The sequence below is a fragment of the Leucopleurus acutus genome (genome assembly GCF_964270905.1).
Source record: "Leucopleurus acutus genome assembly, chromosome: 11".
NCBI lineage: Eukaryota > Metazoa > Chordata > Mammalia > Artiodactyla > Delphinidae > Leucopleurus > Leucopleurus acutus.
The window spans coordinates 4,570,939-4,590,976 of NC_139152.1; the positions used below are offsets into that span (position 1 = coordinate 4,570,939).

The 20,038-nt window shown below is 53.2% G+C and overlaps 1 protein-coding gene across 1 annotated transcript in view; it reads right to left on the reverse strand.

The window, feature by feature from the left end:
- Positions 1-6,011: 6,011 nt before the first annotated feature.
- The window catches only part of CRACR2A (calcium release activated channel regulator 2A), a gene marked incomplete at both ends in the record, with an annotated part of 70,573 nt that continues 56,546 nt past the window's right edge, over positions 6,012-20,038 (reverse strand). Inside the window, 5 exons of the mRNA XM_082850860.1 lie at positions 6,012-6,096; positions 7,881-7,957; positions 10,350-10,451; positions 18,848-18,962; positions 19,068-19,149. Of these exons, the coding sequence (XP_082706986.1) occupies positions 6,012-6,096; positions 7,881-7,957; positions 10,350-10,451; positions 18,848-18,962; positions 19,068-19,149 (461 nt within the window). The remainder of the gene's footprint in view (positions 6,097-7,880; positions 7,958-10,349; positions 10,452-18,847; positions 18,963-19,067; positions 19,150-20,038) is intronic.

A 20,038-nucleotide genomic window follows, 5' to 3' on the forward strand; every position in this document is an offset into this window, starting at 1 on the left:
ATTTTGACTGAACTGGTTGGAATTTGTAGAGCCACTTTCTGTTCCCCAGAATGATAGGAGGAGAAATAGCAGGAAACCTAGGGCCAGTCAGCAACAGGACAGCTGAGTCATGGTTTTTGTATGCTTGTATACTGTGATTTCATTATTTTGAAGTAATTAAACTGCTTTTTAAATAAGCTTCTGATTTGCAGTCTTCCCACACCTATCCCTTGTGAGTGAAGCTTTGTGGAATGTCTGGATTCCTGGCAGGAGGGGGAACACTGCGTGAGGATTTCTGGCCTCCCTTCACTTCCCCAGGGAACTGGACACCTCCTTGAGCAGCTCATCTCCAGCAGGGCAGCCAAAGGCTCAAGGTGGAGCAGAGGGTTTCCCAGATCTAAACAACTTCCGATTTTAAGGTCCCTCCTCCAATCTAGAAGAGAAGAAAGACTTTGGGGGGGAGGTTTGGGATGGGGCTAAGGAATGAGACCAGAGTCCTGGCTACATTGTGTGAAGTGGGAGAAAGAAAGCAGGGATGGCAAGCAGAGCTTCATTTGTGCACAGGGCAGAGGGCTACCAGTGTGAGGTCTTTGAAATTTTAAATCCAGCTATTTAAAATATGTTCAAAGACCTAAAGGAAACCATGTCTAAATAACTAAAGGAAAGTGTGAGAACAATGTCTCACCAAATAGAGCATATCAATAAAGAGACAGAAATTATCACAAAGAATCAAACAGAAATTGTGGAGTTGATAAGTACAATAATAAAATTCACTAGAAGTACAATGAAAAATTCACTAGAGGGTCCCAACAGCATATCTGAGCAGGCAGAAGAAAGAATTAGTGAGCTTGAAGATAAGGCAATTGAGATTATCCAGTCTGAGGAACACAAATAAAAAAGAAAGAAAGAAAAACGAACAGAGCCTCAGAAACCTGTGGGACACCATCAGGCACGCCAACATATGCACAATCAGGTTCTATAAGGAAGGGAAAAGGAGAGAGAAACAAAAATAATCTTTAAAGAAATAATAACCAACCCTCCCCCAAATTTGATGAAAGCCATTAATTTATGCACCCAAGAAGCTCAGTGAACTGCAAGTAGGATAAACTCAAAGGGATCTATTGTTAGACACATAAAAATCAAACCACTGGATGACAAAGACAAAGAACTTTGAAAGCAGCAAGAAAGAAGCAACTCATCGCATACAGAGGATCCTCAATAAGATGAACAGATGATTTCTCATTAGAAACCATGGAGGCCAGAAACAGTGGGATGGTAAAGTCAAAGTACTGACCGGGGCGGGGAAGAAACCCTGTCAGTCAAAAGTTCTATATCTGGTAAAACTATCTTTCAAAACTAAAGGATAAATTAAGACATTTCCAGATAAACAAAATTGAGAGAGTTTGTCTCTAGCAGACCTGCCCTGCAAGAAATACTACTGAAATAAAAGGACACTAAATAGCAACTTCAGTCAACATGAAAAAATAAAGAGCACTGGTAAAATTACATAAATAAATTAAGATGCTATAAATGTACATTTTATTTGTAACTCCTTTCTACTGACTTAAAAGATAACTGCATAAAGCAATAAATACAAATCTATGTTGATGGACATAAAATGTATAAAGATGTAATTTATAATAATAACAGGGAGGGGGGAATGGAAACTATACAGGAACAAATTTTTTATACTATTGGAATTAAGTCATTATTAATCCAAACTGTTGTAAATTGAGATATTAATGGTGATTCCCAGGGCAACCACCAAGAAAACAAATAAATTATACATAGTAAATAAAATGACAAGACAATTACAGTTGTACAGTAGAAAATAACTAATACAAACAACAAAAGAAGGCAGTAGTGGAGGAATAGAGGAACAAAAAGGACATATGAAATACAGAAAAGAAATAGCAAAGTGGCTGACACAAATCATACTTTACCCATCACATTAAATATAAACAGATTAAACTTTCCAATTAAAAAGCAGAGACTGGAAGAAAAGATTTAAAAACGTGATCCAGCTACATGCTGTCTACAAGAGAACCACTTTAGATTCAAAGGCACAAATAGGTTGAGGGTAAAAGGGTAGAGAAGATATACCATGCGGAAGATGTATCAACCAAAAGAGCTGGAGTGGCTGTACTAACATCAGACAAAACAGACTTTAAGGCAAAAATTGTGACTAAAGACAAAGAAGCAATTTTATGATGATAAAGGGCCAATTCCTCAAGAAGAGACGCAATTATAAACACACAAGTGAGTGAAGCAAGCCAGACAGAGAAAGACAAATATCATATGATATTGCTTACATGTGGATTCCGAAAAAAAGAGTACCAATGAACTTACTTACAAAACAGAAGTAGAGTCACAGATGTAGAACACAAACTTATGGTTACCAAGGGAGGGATAAATCAGGAGACTGGGATTGACATATACACACTACTATATATAAAATAGATAACTACTAAGGACCTACTGTAGAGCACAAGGAACTCACTCAATACTCTGTAAAGACCTATATGGGAAAATAACCTAAAAAACAGTGGATATATGTATAGGTATAACTGATTCACTTTACTGTATAACAGAAACTAACACAACACTTTAAATCAACTATATACTCCAATAAACATTTTTTTTAAATATATAAGAACTTAGAAATAGAGCCCCAAAGTACATGAAGCAAACTGAGATCTTCAAGAGGATACAGGAGGAGCAGCTCTGTCCTAAATACTTGACCCCCATGACTCGTTAGGGTGCTTAATAGTCTAGCACTAAGGATTTATTCCTTTGAGTTAAAGTTTTCTCTCCTTCAGAGTTCTTTGTTAACGTATCAATATGGCCCTGAACACCACTGGCATTAACACCTTAGCTGAAATTGGTTTAAGACCCTTTGGAGCAGTGACCACTCATGACAGAGACAAAGGGTTGAGCCATTTATGATGGAGGATGCAGACGCCGCCTGTGGGCCTGGGGGAGAGAAGCGGGGAGGGGACTCCAAGGTTGGGCAGAGGTATGAACACTGGGGAAAGAGTACAGGGCGGGGAGAGTGGGAGAAAGTCGGGGTATCACAGAGGAACAGAAAAGACCCCAGAGGGGCTGTGAGGGGAAATAAGTGCGGGACAAGGAGCAAAGTGACAGGGCTGTCGGTGTGGTGATGGAGCTCGTGGTGGCCACTCAGGGTGAAGGCAGCAGCAGACCAGGGAGAAGCCCAAGGAATCAGAATCGGGGACGAGCACGGGGCATCCCTGGGTAAGCACCGGGAACGGGCTGAGTCCGGGAGAACCACGGCAGGGAGGGAGAGTGGTGGGACGTGGGCCCGACTGGAGAACCAGGAAACCCGCAGGACAAAGACGGGTAGGGCCAAGAGGCAGCGCTGGACACAGGCTCAGAAGCCGGGGGAATGGGCTGGGCAAGCAGGCGCACAAAGGTGTCCGTGCAGTTCCCAGTTACGGGAGGACGCTTAGTGTTAGCTGCTGCTCAATCTGAAACTGAGGCAAGGCAAGGGGTCTGGGCAGAAACTCGACCTTGAGCATGACCACAGCCCCTCCTTGTCAGCACCTATGTGTCCTGGGCACGTCACACGCACTGCCTCCCGTGAGCCCTAAACATCCCTGTGAGGTAGACGTGGAAACCTCCCGTCTACAGACAGACAGGAAACCTGCTTAAGGGACTTGCCCAGGGTCATGCCAGCAGCAAGGGGGTGGAGCTAGGAGGCTTTTCTGACACACGGTGCTAGGCTCTGGGCCGGGCTGGCGGCCACTGGGGTTGCTTCAAAGGAATAGGGAGGGAAGGGGCAGCTGAGACCCAGGGACACAGAACGTCTGAGAGTCTCTCTGAGGTCCCTCTCTGCCATTTTTTTTTCAGGTGGGGTTGGAGAAGGAAGCAGCAGAGGCCTAACGACCCTTCCTGCCCCTCTTTCTGCCTGGATCTTTGCGGGTTCGTGGGGATTTACCCAACATGCCGGAAGGCCAGGCACTAGGGCCAGCCCACCCTGCTCGAAACCCAAGCCAGGGACTACTGTCTGGGAACACAGGCACCTGTGGGCTCAGGGAGCCCCGGCTACAGCCTGCTGGCCCCATGAGTCCCGTTGACATCTCTGTTTTTTGTCAGAAGCGGGAGAGCTTGTTCACTTTCTCCACGCTGTCCCCTCTTCTACCTGCCCTCCACATGCACACACACACACATCGAGAGCCTCTTCTGGGTGACCCATCCCACTAGTGAGACCATCAGCAGTGCCCTCTCTTAGGGAAAGGAGCTGCCTGTGGGTCCCTGCACACCTGGACTGGGGGCCAGCATAAGTTAGACATAAGCCCTCTGAACAGGAAGAACCTGAAGCGTGAAACAGCCCAACCCTTATTTTACTGATGCGACGGGGGCCCGGGAGGGAGCAGGCTTGCCCAGGGTCCTGGGCACCTCCTGGTGCCCAGTGCTGGCTTTTGTCCCCCACCTCTGTGGGCTCCCAGGGGCCTGCGAAGGCTGGACGAGAGAGAAAGTCTGCACGCGGCGGCTGCCGCTTGCTTGTGGCCCATGGGCTCTGACCCTGAGGCTGCTTTGGGAAAGAGGCCACAGGAATACCCTTGGGAGCTCTGGCCAGTGGCTTTCCCTCCCGCCCCGCGGTCGGGCTGGCTGTGTGCAGGTGTCTTGAATCACCTTCTTGGAGGCCCGTGGATACTCTCTGCTCCCTTCCTTCCTGCATGCCCCACCGCACATGGACATCACCCAGTTTCCTACGGGGGGCCTGGGTCTAGCCCTAGAATGGTCATAGGCAGTGATATTTATGATCATTGCATTCAAACTGCCAGCCAGGGAAAGAGTGCCCTTGCCAACCCGCTGGACACCAGCCAGTGACGCTGGAGCGCTGCCAGGGGTTGGGACCTCACCACCTAGCGGACGGGCCCACATCAGTCCCCTCCATCCAAGTGCCCTGTGCCGGGGCCCTCACAGGGGTGCCAAGGCCGACAGCTACCCTCTGTTCACGCTCAGACCCCAGCAAAATGTCAACATCACAGCCACACTTTAAAAAGAAAATAGAGCCTTCTAGAAAAAAGTAACATAAAGTGAAATCAGTAACTGCGGACCTGGTGTTGGGCCTCCCTGCCCGCCTGTCAATCTACCCTGTTAATCAGGTACAAATTTTGAAGAGCTATCTTGAGAAACATTTAGAAAATGGCTCTTACATAGCTACATATCCTTATTCATACCCTCAGACATGGCCTCTCTGTTCAGCAACAGATGTTTTTGTTGCCCTGGTTTTCTTTTCATCTCCTAGTCAAAGTCAAGCAGTTAGCAAGCCCACTCCCTGACCCAAGGCGTACATTTATCACCCACGCTCCAGCTTGGCGTCGGGGGTCTGGGTGGGCGGCGGGGAGCAAAGGCTGTGGTTTTTGGAAGGCGTGGCTCCAGAGAACCCAGGGGACAAACACTGGAGGCATGGTGGCTGCTGAGAGAGGAGGGGCCCGGAAGCTTGGGAAGGAGCAGGACCAGCGCGGGGAGAGGCTGGGACAGGGTGCAGGTGCCCCAGTGTGCTCTTGTCAACACTCGCGGGCATCTCGACGTCCACGAAGCACCTGCCAAGGGTATCCCACTGCCATCCAGAGGACAGGCTCTGAGGCCAGACCAGCTGCCCCAGTGCTGTGGCTTTGGCCTACAGGAAGCAGCAAGTCTGCCTTGCTTAGTTGCCATGGCAACCCCAGTGCCGAGGCTCCTAAGGGCAGGGGGCGAGAAGGGAGGTGGGAAAGCACGTGGTGGCTTCTCTGGAAAAGCCCATCTGTTGTCTCCCCAGGAAACCAAGCTGGGGGGAGAAACAAGAAAGGAATAGGCAACTGGGTCTAGACAGAGAAGGGGGAGAAAGACCCCAAGAGGCTCCAAGAGCAGCTTTCCTGACGGGATGTGTTTTCCTTCCTTTGGGGTGCGGGACATCGCTGACAAGGATAAAGGTCTGGGTGGGCCCTGGTGAGGGCATCTGTGCAGGAGGCAGGGTAGACCCTGTGGCCTCAGGCCTGGGTGGGAGTCCTAGGGGACCTGTATCAGCCGCAGCAGGCTTTCTTCTTGGCGGGGCGGTCAATCTGAACGGTGTCCTCCCTCACTGTGTCTTCTTGTTCCTTGAGGATCCTGGGACAGGGGAAGGTAGAGTGTCAGCAGCAGAGAAGCTGCTAGGCACCTCAGGTTACAGGCCATCTGGGTCATGAGGAGGGACCCACCCTCCCCAGAGCATCAGAGAGTCCTCCAAGTCTCCCCTGGCGAGCACAGGTGCACGACTATAATTTGTAAAGCCAGAGTGTAGTCAATATGCATCCTTCATAACACCTCCTCCAGGAAGTCTCTCCTGATAGCATGTGGATCCTTTCTCCATCATAGCCCCATCACTGGGTGTAATGCCCTGCTTCTGTGCTGGCTCCCTCAGCAGAGGGTGAGGTGCTGACGGTAGAGACTGTATCTTTTGTCTCTGCAGCCTATCACAGTACCCAGCACACAGCAGAGGCTCAGAAATTATATTTATTGGTTATTAACTTTATGGTGGGGCTTCCCGCATGAGCACAGCTCCAGATTAACTATAAGAGGTGAAGGACTAAAAATAGCATTAAGTGTCTTATCCCTGCTTTATACCTTCCAAGAGCTTTCACCTGAAGCATGTCTTCTGATTTTCACAACAACCCTTGAGTGGGCAGGGAAAATACGATGGATGTTCCTGTGCTGGGGGCAAAGCTCAGAGAGGCAGGGTGACTTGCCCCGGGAATCAGTGGCAGAGAAAACCCTAGAATTTTCCCCATAGCTCCCTCCGTCTTCCATAACTCCAGCGCCTCTCCAGTGCATTGAAGAAGTTGTCCTGAGCTCTTAGTTACTCAAATAAAAATATTTTTGAGATGCCCCAAGATGAAGGCTGAGCGCAAAATGAGCGCTAGTCAGTATTTGCCGGCTGGATGGATGGATAGATGGAGGGAGGGGTGGATGGAGGGAGGGATGGATGGAGGGACAGATGGAGGGATGGATGGATAGATGGATGGAGGGGTGGATGGAGGGAGGGATGGAGGGGTGGATGGAGGGAGGGGTGGATGGAGGGACGGATGGATAGATGGATGGAGGGATGGATGGATAGATGGAGGGAGAGGTGGATGGAGGGAGGGATGGACGGAGGGACAGATGGAGGGGTGGATGGATAGATGGATGGAGGGGTGGATGGAGGGAGGGATGGAGGGGTGGATGGAGGGAGGGGTGGATGGAGGGACAGATGGATAGATGGATGGAGGGATGGATGGATAGATGGAGGGAGGGATGGATGGAGGGAGGGATGGAGGGGTGGATGGAGGGAGGGATGGAGGGAGGGACAGATGGAGGGGTGGATGGATAGATGGAGGGAGGGATGGATGGAGGGACAGATGGATGGGGGGATGGATGGATAGATGGATGAACGAGTGAATTGCCCAAGGATTGACATGGGGCTTGTGTGGTTCTGTTTCTTTACTCTCAGTGTAGGCAGAGGCTTTGGGGACCGATCTTTTGAGTGCTGTCCTCTCGGGTGCCTCTGTGTCCCCCACCGCAGCCCCTCTCCTTGGGCTCCCCTCCCCCTCCCCCGGAGCCCACGGTATAACCCAGCTGGCTGCCAACTAATCCCTGCTAAAATATTAGCCAGCACTGAGGGGCCTCTGATCTGACCCTTCCCAGGAGGATTTGCATTTCAATAGAGGATCTCTGGGAAAAAGGCAGGCTTTACGGCTCAGAAGAAGACTGCAGTTGGGGGGCGGGCGGGGTGACAGGCAACGAGGCTTTCTCTTTGTCACTGTGTTTCGGGGGGCTGTCCCTCACCCCTGGGGTCCCACACAAAGGCCTAGGCCTCCAGCCGCTCTACCCAGATGGCTCAGATGGACAGAGGGACCGGCTGAGAGGTGTCTCTTTACCTGGCCAGATGGAGCACGGACTCTTGGGTGTTGTGACCGGAATAGGCACTGCATTCGTAGAAGATCAGGTTGTGCTCCTGGAATCAGAGAACAGAGGGCATGAAGGAGAATATGGGGGGGGGGGGCTGGAGGGAGCCATGGGGGGCGTGGGAGAATGCCCCTCTGCACTTACCACACCCTCACTTCCTTGTGTCGTCCCCTCCCACTCTGTACCAGGTTGATTTCTGTCCCTCCTGCTCCCTGACTGATGCAGGCTCTGGAACTATCTCTCAGGGGAGCCGTAACAACTATAAAACAATAGGACCTACACTGCTGCCTTCGTGTTTTACACTTTCTGGAATTGCTGTCCGGGATGTACGGGCTCCTTTCTTTTCACACCAGCCTGTGATGCAGGCCGAGACACACAGGCCAGGGTGGGCAACATCCGTCCCACTTTACAGGCAGGGAAACTGAGGCTCAGGAGGGTACGAATGGCGGGTGGGCCTGTCTGGGTCACAGCAGGGCTCCCAGCAGCCTGCTTTCCCCAGGACACGGGCACAGGTAATTCATACACCAGTTAATTAATACGCTGCTGCCCGCGCCGTCCGCACTGGCTCCACAGGACAATTGTCCATCGCTTTGCTAGGCAGAAGCTGGACTGTGAGAGTGGAGGTAGGGGTGTCGTGGCCAAGGCCCATCTTATTCCACTTGTCACTCCCATTAATAGGTTTCCTGCTTCCTTAATGACAATGCTAATGGCATCTGGCATGAGCCCTGGAGGCTGACGCCCTGGGGGGACGGGTAGCCGAGTGCAGACACTTCTGTGGTTGCAGATCAGGAGGCCCCGCGAACGCTGGCCCAGCTCCATCCTCTGCCTTCACCTGGTCTGGTCCCTGCACGCCTCTGTTGGGCCCTGACTCCCCTTCCATCTGTGGAAGGTTTAAGGCTCTGTGTGGGTGCGGGCAGCGCGCAGGACCTAGAACTGGGAGATGTGATTTGCCTTCCAGCTTCGAGTCCTGACCCCACCCCTGGGGCCGGGTGAGAATTTGAATAAATCACTTAACTTCTCGGAGCCACAGGGTTTTTTTCCACTAGAAAGGAAGAGAGAAAGACAGAAAGACAGAAAAAGAAAGAAAGAAAGAAAAGAAAAGAAAATGGGATGATAAACTAAAAACACAGGTCTGCAGTTCCTTAATCAAAAACCTTGGATCCAGATGCATTTTGGAATCCAGAATTTTTGAGTTTTAGAAAGTGAATACTTGTCTATAATACATATTATATAATAGCCTCTGTGGATCTGGGATAGCAGCTATAATCAAATATATTAATAATTCTTCAGTGAAATATTTGAATATTTATCCCAAGGGAGGTAAAACAAAACCCATAAATAGCCTCACGTCGGCCCCGGCCAGGATTCTTCTGCCAAACGCAATGCAGAGCCTCTGCGCTCAGAGCTCCTTGGGCTGGGGATTGCGGGTGCAGCTGTGGGACTCTCTTCTTCCTTTTTCCCTTGAGTTTCACCACCTGTGCCTGCCTTCCTAGCCCCTGAGGTCCTGAGTCCCTGTCTGGAGCAAAGCACACGGAGCATTACGGAATCCTGGGGCTGGGAAGCCCTATCTCCCCAGACACACAGTTCCCCGAAAACCACTCTGAAGCAGTAGAGGAAGCAAGGAGCGAGCATGGCTTTTGTTGCTGCCTGATTGCCATCACGCCGCGACAGTTCCCTGCTTGGGCAAGAGGGCCGATGCTCATTTTAATGGCTGGCTTTGCAGTGCCCGCCCTGAATTTATCTGGAGTTTGCAGCTTGGACGCTCAGTCTCGGTAGGAAGGATGGATGCTCTAACAGAGCTGCCCAAGGAAGAACACGCTGCCCGACAGGCAGTGATTGTTTCATCCCTGAAGGCAACCAAGTAGGGAAACACAGATGATGGGATTCAAGGATCAGCTGGGGGACTGAAATAAGTAACCTCCTACTATCTGAGGATTCATAGTTCTGAGTTCCAAGGAAGAGAATCTGGGAAATTCCCCACACCTGAGTCAAGTTCTCTGTGGAAACTTCCACGTGCGGCAGCTGGACCAGCCCCACGATGCCGGGACACCACCCAGCCCGCCTGCTGACTTCACAGGGGGCTCCCAGAGAAGGTTCCCACCCCGGCTCTGGGGTGCATGCCTGACTCCCCTTGGGGTCCCTCCCTGTCCAGAGAGACGGGGATGCGTGTCCCTCACCTGGGCCAGCTGCTCTCCTCTGGGGTGCATGCCCGACTCCCCTTGGGGTCCCTCCCTGTCCAGAGAGACGGGGATGCGTGTCCCTCACCTGGGCCAGCTGCTCTCCTCTGGGGTGCATGCCCGACTCCCCTTGGGGTCCCTCCCTGTCCAGAGAGACGGGGATGCGTGTCCCTCACCTGGGCCAGCTGCTCTCCTCTGGGGTGCATGCCCGACTCCCCTTGGGGTCCCTCCCTGTCCAGAGAGACGGGGATGCGTGTCCCTCACCTGGGCCAGCTGCTCTCCCAGGCCCCGCGGCACTTCCCGCTCCTTCTCGTTGTCGACTTTGTTGCCCAGCAGAAGAACGGGAATGCGGTCTCCCACAGCTTCCTGCGGAACAGATAATCCCCCAACTGAGAGAAGCGTCCTTAAGGAGAACCGGGAAGGGCAGGTGGAAACAGTGGCTGCAAAGACACAAACTAGCTTGCGAACCCACTGCTGCCACAAAGGCTGGTGGTAGCAGAGTCACCCCAAAGCACAGAGGGGACCACCATCTCCCAGAGCCCCAGTTTGCCGGGCTTCTGCGAGGTGCTCAAGGCTGCCTCTGGGTGCCGCCCAGCCCTCTCAGTGCAGGGACCCCCCCTTTCCCCCGCTCCCCGTGACCTGGCACTGGGAGCAGGCTAGGACACAGCTGGCGCTGGTACAATAGGTGTCCGTACGGAGCCCCCGAGGGCGTCCCCAGGTGATCAGACTTGACCGATGTGACCAGAGTGAACAAGGAGTTGCTCAAGGGGCTTCTGAGGAGGCCCAGGGGCTGCACGGTCAGCAGTGTACCTCTGGCGGCCTTGAACTGGGCACGTAGCTCCCCGAGGGCTGGGTCCACATCCGAGTCACGGTCTTGGGTCCACAGCACGTGATCCGTGACTGTCATGTGCCTCCCTGGAGGTCACCCCATGGGGACCCCTGTCCCGGGTGCCCTGGCTCTGAAGGAGCCCTGATCGGGAAGAACGGGAGCCACAGCCGTCGCACTTCATGGGCCAGAAGAACAGGTTTATTCCAGGGCTTGACCCTACTTACTCCTCCAGGGGCTGTGTCATATCAGCCAGGGGCCTGCACCCCAGGGTGTCTGCACCCAGGGTCCCTGAACCCTAGGGTTTTGCACCCCAGGGTCCCTGCATCCCAGGGTCCCTACACCCCAGAGTCCCTACATCCCAGGGTCCCTGCATCCCAGGGTCCCTACACACCAGGGTCCCTACATCCCAGGGTCCCTACACACCAGGGTCCCTACACCCCAGAGTCCCTACATCCCAGGGTCCCTGCACCCCAGGGTCCCTGCACCCCAGGGTCTTTGCACCCCAAGGGCCCAGGACGCATAGCTACTGAGTGAGTCAATATGGTAACGTTCACATTTACGCAGGTTGCTATTTTTGCTTTGTGAGATATTTAATTAGGGGCTTTTAATCATAATTTGGTAATAAACAGTTATTCAGTGCAGCTCTGTTTCACTAAGTAGAGAAGGCCGTGGGACACCAGAAGCCGGCCGGTGGCTACTTTTGCCAACAGTTCGTCTGCTTTACCCTAGACCCCGTCAAATAAATGTCCATGGTCCATCTGACAGGTCACCTGTTTTGGGTTTAAATAGCATCACATTTGAAATGAAGCCTCCTTGGTTCCTCAATCTACACATTCTTTTTTTTTTTTTTTTTTCCGGTACGCGGGCCTCTCACTGTTGTGGCCTCTCCCGTCGCGGAGCACAGGTTCCGGACGCGCAGGCTCAGCGGCCATGGCTCACGGGCCCAGCCGCTCCGCGGCACGTGGGATCCTCCCGGACCGGGGCACGAACCCGCGTCCCCCGCATCGGCAGGCGGACTCTCAACCCCTGCGCCACCAGGGAAGCCCTACACCTTCATTTTTATTGTAGCTCAGTAGTGAAAAGCCTCTCACGTATTAAATGAGAATGTTAAAGCTCAGAGAATCCGAGAGCACCCAGTGAAGTCAGCGCTCTGAGCACCCACCCTTTAGTGCACGGGGCCACCTTTCTCTAACCCTTCGCTCTGAATTACTATTTCCAATGACCTCTCTGCTATTTAGTGTCTCATTAACCGGAACTCTCTAAAGGCAGTACTTCCACATATTCGTGTTGAGATGGTAATGAACATTTGTGACGATGACTCAGAGGCCCAAGATCTTACAGTGCCCTCAGCAGTAGATTGACTTACGCACATGGTGGTGGATGTGTTGGGTAGACTTGGCCATATTCCAGTTATCCACAAGTAAGAAACCCACTGATGGCTATGTGCGTGGACCATAAAGCTCCCTCTTAACCGGACTGCGGGTACTGGGAATACCCTGCTCCCCACCTGTGCTGTGCCGCAGAAACTTGCGTGAAGAGTTTTTCACAGAAAAGGAAGAAAAGGGGAAGAATCAGGAATGTGGGCCAGAAGACTTGCTATTTGCAGCACACGCGCGCGAGAGATATTTGTAGATTGATGTGTGAGGAATGACTAAGGCTGGTGGGATTTCTTGACATGGAAATGCTCTGAAAATAAGAGCATCAGACTTGAAATCCCAGGGTGGGATTCTAGCCTGGAACCCGGTATTACTTGTTACGGGCGATGGCTTGTTCCTCCCTTGTAAAGGGGATGCCAGGTCCTGAACGACCAAATAGGATGAGGTAGGAACAGTCAGCCCAGCATCTGGGCCCCGCACCATGAGCAGCCGGGCTGCCTCTTGGAAAAGGAGAGGCAGACTTCCTTCCTAAAGTGCTTCCTGGCTAAGAAAATAAAAATAAAAGAGCTTAGAAGGAGCAGGAAAAAAAAGCCCAGGCCCCAGCTGGAGCGGTGGTTTTCTGCCCTTTGCAGTGTTCCTCTCTTATACAGACTCTCTGGACCCCTCGTTTCCCCTCCCAGGGCCCTGGCCTGTGCTGATGTAGGAGAATCAGGCCTATCTCCAAAGACGTGGCAAAAATAAGTGAGAACACATACAAGGCCAGGGCGTGTGCTACCCGTTGCAGGCAGCCAGGCACCCTCACCCCGGCCCCAGGTCGCCCTTCGACACAGGAGGCACTGGGGCTGGGCTGGGGGCTTCATGGTCCTCTCCGACTTGAACCTCGAGACGTGAGCTTTTTGCCTACACTTTACATCATTCACCTACTTAACGAGGGTGTTGGCCTGTCCGCTGCTTGGACAAAGGGGCTCATAATTATCCACCAGATGAAGCCACACTTACTTTTAAAAGTCCAAAGGGCACCTCCTTTGGTGACTAAGTCTAAGGCCACCCAATGTCTGTAGACATTTTTTTTTTGCGGTATGCGGGCCTCTCACTGTTGTGGCCTCTCCTGTTGCGGAGCACAGGCTCCGGATGCGCAGGCTCAGCGGCCATGGCTCACGGGCCCAGCCGCTCCGTGGCATGTGGGATCCTCCTGGACCGGGGCACGAACCCGTGTCCCCTGCATCGGCAGGTGGACTCTCAACCACTGCACCACCAGGGAAGCCCTGTAGACATTTTTATAGATGTTGCTAAAGTCCCATGGGCACACGAGGTCAGAGGGACAGGTCTGAGGGCAGCTCCCGGGCTGGGCACAGGCTCTGTGCAGGAGGCCCAGGCTCTGTCTGGCTCTGCCACGTCTCTCCGTGGGACTCACCCGGATCCCTCCTCTCTTCCCTCCCTCTTCCCTGAGCTGTGAGGTGGGCTCCAGAGCTGGTCTGACACACAAGCAAGTCTCTCCACCTTCCACCACTTCAGTTACCTTTCTCTAAACTTGAACTTCGTGGAAGACAGACTTGCTGAAATTCAAAAGATTCCCCGTCTCTGACTTTCGCTTACAGAAGCTGTCAACTCAGAGCAAGGGCTGGCTTTCAGCTCAGGACGTGCAGCTGTTGCATTCGGTTGGTTGCTGTGTGTGCGTGTGCGTGTGCGTGCGTGTGTGTGTGTGCGTGTGTGTGCGTGTGCACGTGTGCGCGTGCGTGCGTATGCGTGCGTGTGCGTGCATGTGCATGCGTGTTAATATCTGTTTGCTAGGAGGCAAGAAAAAGCACTTAGTGCTGCTGTTTCTCCAGAGGCAGAACAAAAAAATTTCTCGGCACATTAAAGCATGCATTTATGCTCAGAAGAAAATGACTGCAAAATTATATATTGGGGGTTTCCATATTTATCCGCCCCCCCGGACGGTGAGTCAAAACAAGGTTTATTTGCGTAGCTCGTTCTCAACCGCCAGCACTTTGAGCTCAGCTCGGAACGTGGGGAAAAGGAAAATCAAACCGCTGTTTTTTGCCGTGTGCTGTACATTGTCACTGGTGGCAAAGATCACAGAGTGAGAGCCAGTCAGCCGTCCAGGAAGGGAGAGGAAAGCTGCAGAGCTATAAAACAGAGGCTACGCGAGATTAATCTCCATGGCTTTTTTCTGGCTCAGAGGCACTGGTCCTGCTGGTTGATGACTTGGGTCAGATGCCACTTCCTTGATGTACTGGCCTAACAGGACAGTGCTCCTGGGGATGACAGAAAGATCCAGACGAGAAGTTAACACGCCAGGACTGCAGACAGCGTGGACCAAACATCTGGATTCGGGAGGAACACCAACCCATCGGGCTTGTACCATATCCTATCTTCTCTACCTGATGCAGGCCCCAAAGTCTTCAGATGTCCAGGGTGCCTCACGGTCTCAACATGGGGCCCTTAGAGCCTGACCAGTTTCTCCTCTAGATTGGACTGGTTAAACCAGCACCACGCAGCCGAGATGCGGTGGTCAGGAGAGTGGGGGGTGCTGAGTCGGTAGGAAGGTCTAACTGCTTTGATTCCCTGGACGTGCACAGGAAAGCTAAATGGTGGGAGAATCAGCACAGAGCGTGTGTGGGCCCCACTTGAGTCTTTCCTGCAGGAGACCTGCGGGCCAGGTAAAGGTGCTGAGGTGGGAGAGGAGGGGCTGTGGGGCAGGACACCTCATAAGGCAGAGCAGTCGCCCCTTCTCTTGTGCCCAAGGCATTCGGTTCCCTCTGGGCTGGCAGGGTTCTCCCATCCACACACACACCTGCTCCATCCCGGCCCCCCAGAGAGTCAGGTGCCAGACCCTATAGAGCGTGGGGGCCAGGAGGAAACTTCCAGACCCTCTGGTCCACCCCTTCGTGGAGTGACTGGCCCACGTTTCACGGCCAGGCGGTGGCTGGGCTGGGACGATGAGAATATCCTTTGCAGGGAACTCCACGCCTCCCCAGCCGCTGTTCCTGCCCGTCGCAACCTGGGAGTCAGTCTTTGCCGTGTATAATCCGTGGCAATGTCAGCCCTTTCCTTGGGTACAGCTTTTCAGGTTGATGGGGGAAGGGGCGCTGGGAAGAGCTGGCCACCATTCACTTAATAATAAGGCTTCTGAACCCAAAGCCTGTTATTAAACAGGCTCCCCTCCACCCTCCCTTCGCCTGGCAAGGGGCTGGTGAAGCGCTGGGGGTGCTACGGAAATTCAAGGTGCGCCACAAACATCAAGGGTTCAGTTCCCCTCCGATCCAATTAGGTGTGAAGTTTTAATCTATCACCTGACGTCTCTGATGGCTGGTTGCCAAGGCGGAACGACTTAGCTTTTCAAGAATCTTGAGAACAACTGCATTTATGACACCACGGGTCCATATCCTCAACACACAACCCCACCTGACACAGCCTCCAGCACGTGCTCGCAGAACCCTGGGGCCGCTGCACCGGTGCATCACACTGAGTCCTCCAGAGCGCGTGGCGCGGGCTGGGCACGTGGGTCGTGCCCCGCAAATTACAAACATCTTTGAAAAGGATTTAGAATCTTGCTTCTCAAGGTGTGGTCCCTGGACCAGCAGCGCTGGCTTGTTAGAACTTGCTAGAAATGCAGCATCTCAGGCCCCAGCCCGCACCTGCTGACCCAGGGTCTGTATTTTAACCAGGTCTCCAGGAGATGCTTCATGTATATTAGAGTTTGAGAAGCACTTGTTTAGGCTGGAATCCGTGGTGGCTGAGAAACAGAACCACCTGGGGGACTTTTGCTGTTTTGGGGTGTTTTGCATTTCCGGGACCTGAATCGTTCTCTTTGGGCCCTGGTGTGTGTTTTGTTTGAAAGCTTCACAAGTGATCCTGATGTCCATCTAAGTTTGGAATCATCATTTAAAATTTACCGGTACCTTCTGCTAAGATTTTAAAGCAGGAAAACGCAAACTACAAAGCGTACAGAGAAGCCCCATCCACGTGGGGATAACTCTGAGTTAACCACAGGTGGATCTGCCGTCTCAGCTCAGCTTCCACTGGGGAGTGGCTCTGGTGGGGTGCGTGCCGGAGACGCTTCTCAGCCCTACCCCGGGCAGGAACAGGCCAGCCATGCAGTGCTCGACCCAGCGTTCTGCAGAATGGCCGAGCTCATGCTTCAAGCTGCAACGACGACCCTCTGACATTTCTTCACCTCCACCACCACCTTCCAATTCAACCAGACGTTCCACTTCCTGGCTAGATCCCGGGCTCTCTGCAAAACAGGGGCCTTAGAAACTACAGCCCCCTACTAATGGCAGAAGGTGTAGTTCTGTAAGTTTCTCTCCATCCATCCCTTCTAATCCCAGACTATCTGCATTGCCTCTTCCCAGCTCTAGTATACAGTTGTCCCTCCCTACCTGCGAGGGATTGGTTCCAGGACCCCCCGCGGGCAGCAAACTCCACGGACGCTCAAGCCCTTATATAAAATGGCGTGGCCCAGTCAGCCCCAGCCCGGAATCTGCAGGTCCCGCGTCCTCGGGCTCAGTGCACGTGGAAGCCCCACTGTGCATTTATCAAAATTTAGATACGGGGAACGATTAAATGTCTGTGGCTGGGAAAAGAACAGGAGACCTTGACCAGGTCATGGCCTAAATTTCTTCATCTGGAATGAGACGGCTGTATTATGTCAGTGATTTTCAGAGGGAAACCCTCTTGTCTAACAAAATTGTGGCTGAACTTCCAATAAGCAAAACTGAAAGTCATAGAGGGGTTCTGAGGTGGGGGGAGAAGGCCCAGACCTGTGACCACCACCCTTCCCTGCCTGTCTCTGGCTGTGGGAAAGGTCAGCCTGGTTCCAGGGCTCCAAGGAGGAAAGTTTCAAAACCACCGGGTTAGGTCATCCCTGAAGTCTCTCCTGGTGCTCAACTTCCGCGAGGAAGAGAAATCTGCTGGTGCTATCAAAACTCATGTCATAGGGCTTCCCTGGTGGCGCAGTGGTTGAGAGTCCGCCTGCCGATGCAGGGGACGCGGGTTCGTGCCCCGGTCCGGGAAGATCCCACATGCCGCGGAGCGGCTGGGCCCGTGAGCTGTGGCCGCTGGGCCTGCGCATCCGGAGCCTGTGCTCCGCAACGGGAGAGGCCACAACAGTGAGAGGCCCGCGTACCACAAAAAAAACAAAAAAATCATGTCATAAATTACAAAGTTTAAAGAGGGTTCACTTCCGGATCACCCCACCATCTGTCTCCACTCTTAGCTCGGTATAGAGCCATTCACTACATTTCAAAACGTACACTTTCTCTATTGTGTTTTAGACGCAATAATTTTGAAAAGTAACTTGTATCGAGCACATTTCTGAGAAACTCCTGCATCTGGCTTCCATTCCTGCTCCTCATTTTTCTTGGTAACGACAAGGATGTAGATTAACGGGAGAGAAAGGAGCGGCCCATCCAATCCAAACTTCAAGAGGAACAGATTTTGGTGCGAGGAAGCATAAATCTTAGGGTTGAAACAAATGAAATGAACAGCCCCCGTATCCCGCCTGCACGGTGACACGGCATCCACGCACACGTCCAACATTTGCCCAGCACTGTGGGACCCAAATACCGGTCACGATGACAAAGATGTGCAGAGGGCAGCAGGGGCCCGGGCTGGCAGCTGCGTCCTGGATAGCAGTGTGGCAGCCTGACTGATGAGTAGGTAAGGGGCTGGCCAAGGCCTATGGGCTTGAGCAGAGGGTTGAACATAAGCTCCATGGGGAGAGGAACACTGTCTCTTTTATCTGGTGCTGGAATGCCCAGACCCCAGAACAATGCCTGGCAGTGTTTAGAACAAATAAACGAACAAAGCATGGGTCCTGCTGATGGAAGGAGCTGGGACCATTTGACTGTCTGTGAAAGAATCGGGTGGGAGGGGGCTTGGCACACTGCCCTTGGCCTTGAGACATCTGCGTTCAGTGGCAGAGGAGGACGTGCAGGTGGTCGGGAAGTAGAAAGCGCTTACAAAGCAGCATGTTGCAGGGATAACAGCGAGAAGGCAGAGTCTTACAGAGAATCCAGAATTCAAGGAAGAGCCCCATGTCTCGAGTGCCCGGCCTGAGGTGACTCTGGGGGGGGCCTGGGTCCCACACATTGCAGATCAGCCTCCCCTCGTGCGAAGGGCTGTGACCCAGGCCCCCAAACCGTGAGCACAATGGTCCTGGGCTGGTCATGGGGGACCCCCTGAAGCTAGAAAAATGCAGGAGAGGCGGTGGTGACTCAGTTTAAATACCTTGGGAACCCACCCATCCTTGACACTTGACACTCCCTCCCTTAATCCTACCCCACTTTTCACAATCTTAATGACACCATTATTGGTTTAATTGGTATTTGTCCTGTGTCCTTCCCCCAGCCCCCTCCCCCCATGAGGGCAGGGACCGCACCTCTCGTGTTCACCTTTGGGTCCCCAGTAACCAGCCTGGTGCCGGGCACTTGGGTGGACTGACGCATGGATGCCTGAACCGGTTTTTTCCCGGAGAAGGTGGGGTGTGAGTCAGGTGTCCAGAGAGGGCAGCAGGCCCAGGAAGAGGGGCCGCCCGTAGGCCCCCAGCTCACCTCCACGCTGCTCAGCCACGGCCGCACGGCCAGGAAGGACTGCCTGGCTGTGAGATCGTACATGACCACGACGCCGTCGGCCTTGCGGAAGAACTGCTGGGTGATGCAGCGATACCTGCGCAAAGGGCCGGGTCAGGTGTGCGGCCTCCTCTGCCGCCACAGCCCGCCCCGCGGGGAGAGGAGAGGCGGGGTTACCCGGGGTGGGGGTGGGGATCCTCACCTCTCCTGCCCCGCCGTGTCCCACAGCTGCAGGGCCACCCGCGAGTCGTCCACACGCACGGTCTTCATGCGGTAATCGATGCCTGTGGGGGGAGCCCAGCATCATGTCCAAGTCCGGAACCCACGCCCCAGCCTGGAATCCCATCAGCCCGAGGGCGCGGCCCTCGCCCTGCAGCTCCTGACAGGTGGTGTGCGCCGGGACAGAGCATTGGACCGGGAGGCCCTGGACCTGGCTTCTGGTCCTGTCTCTGCCACTGACCGGCTGTGGGACCTTGATCCAGTCACGGAAGCTCTCTGAACCGCAGGCTGCTCCCTGCAGTGTAATCCAGACCCTCTTAGGGATCGAATGAGATCACATATGGGAAAGCAATCTACCAACGCGAAGAATTATCACTCGCTCCCTCCTTGGGAAGATGAAGCGACGGAAAGACTGTCCTCAGATTCCTCCCTCTCTCCCTCCCTGTTCTTCTTTCTCCCTGAAATGCTTTTCAAAGTTCCCACAGTACAATCCGAGTATCCCTGGGGGGTGGATCGCACTGCCAGACTCCCACTGTGGTGATGCAAAGGTAGCTGGGGGAGGAGGGGCGGGAGGGGAGGGCTTGGCAGGTGGAGGGAGGGACAGGAGAGAAGGAAAGCGGTGGGGGCGGGAATCAGAGGCAAAGCCCCCTTAGAGATGGAATCAGAGCTCCTAATCCCAGCCATCAAGCCACTCGCAATCCTCCCTCTGAGGCTGTGACCCTACCTGGAGTCATGGGTCCCAGAGAGAGGATGCAGGGCAGGCAGGTCCCACAGCAGCCCTCAGACAGAGGACCTAAAGGCAGGTGCTTTGATAACAAACATTCCTCCCTCCTACACCCTGTGAGAATGTTCACAGATGCTCAACCAGGTTTAAAACGTTCTTCCCCCTTAAGGCATCAGATCTTGGAACCAGAGGGCATCCCCTCCCAACCTCTAAAAGGCCCAGCCTCTGGG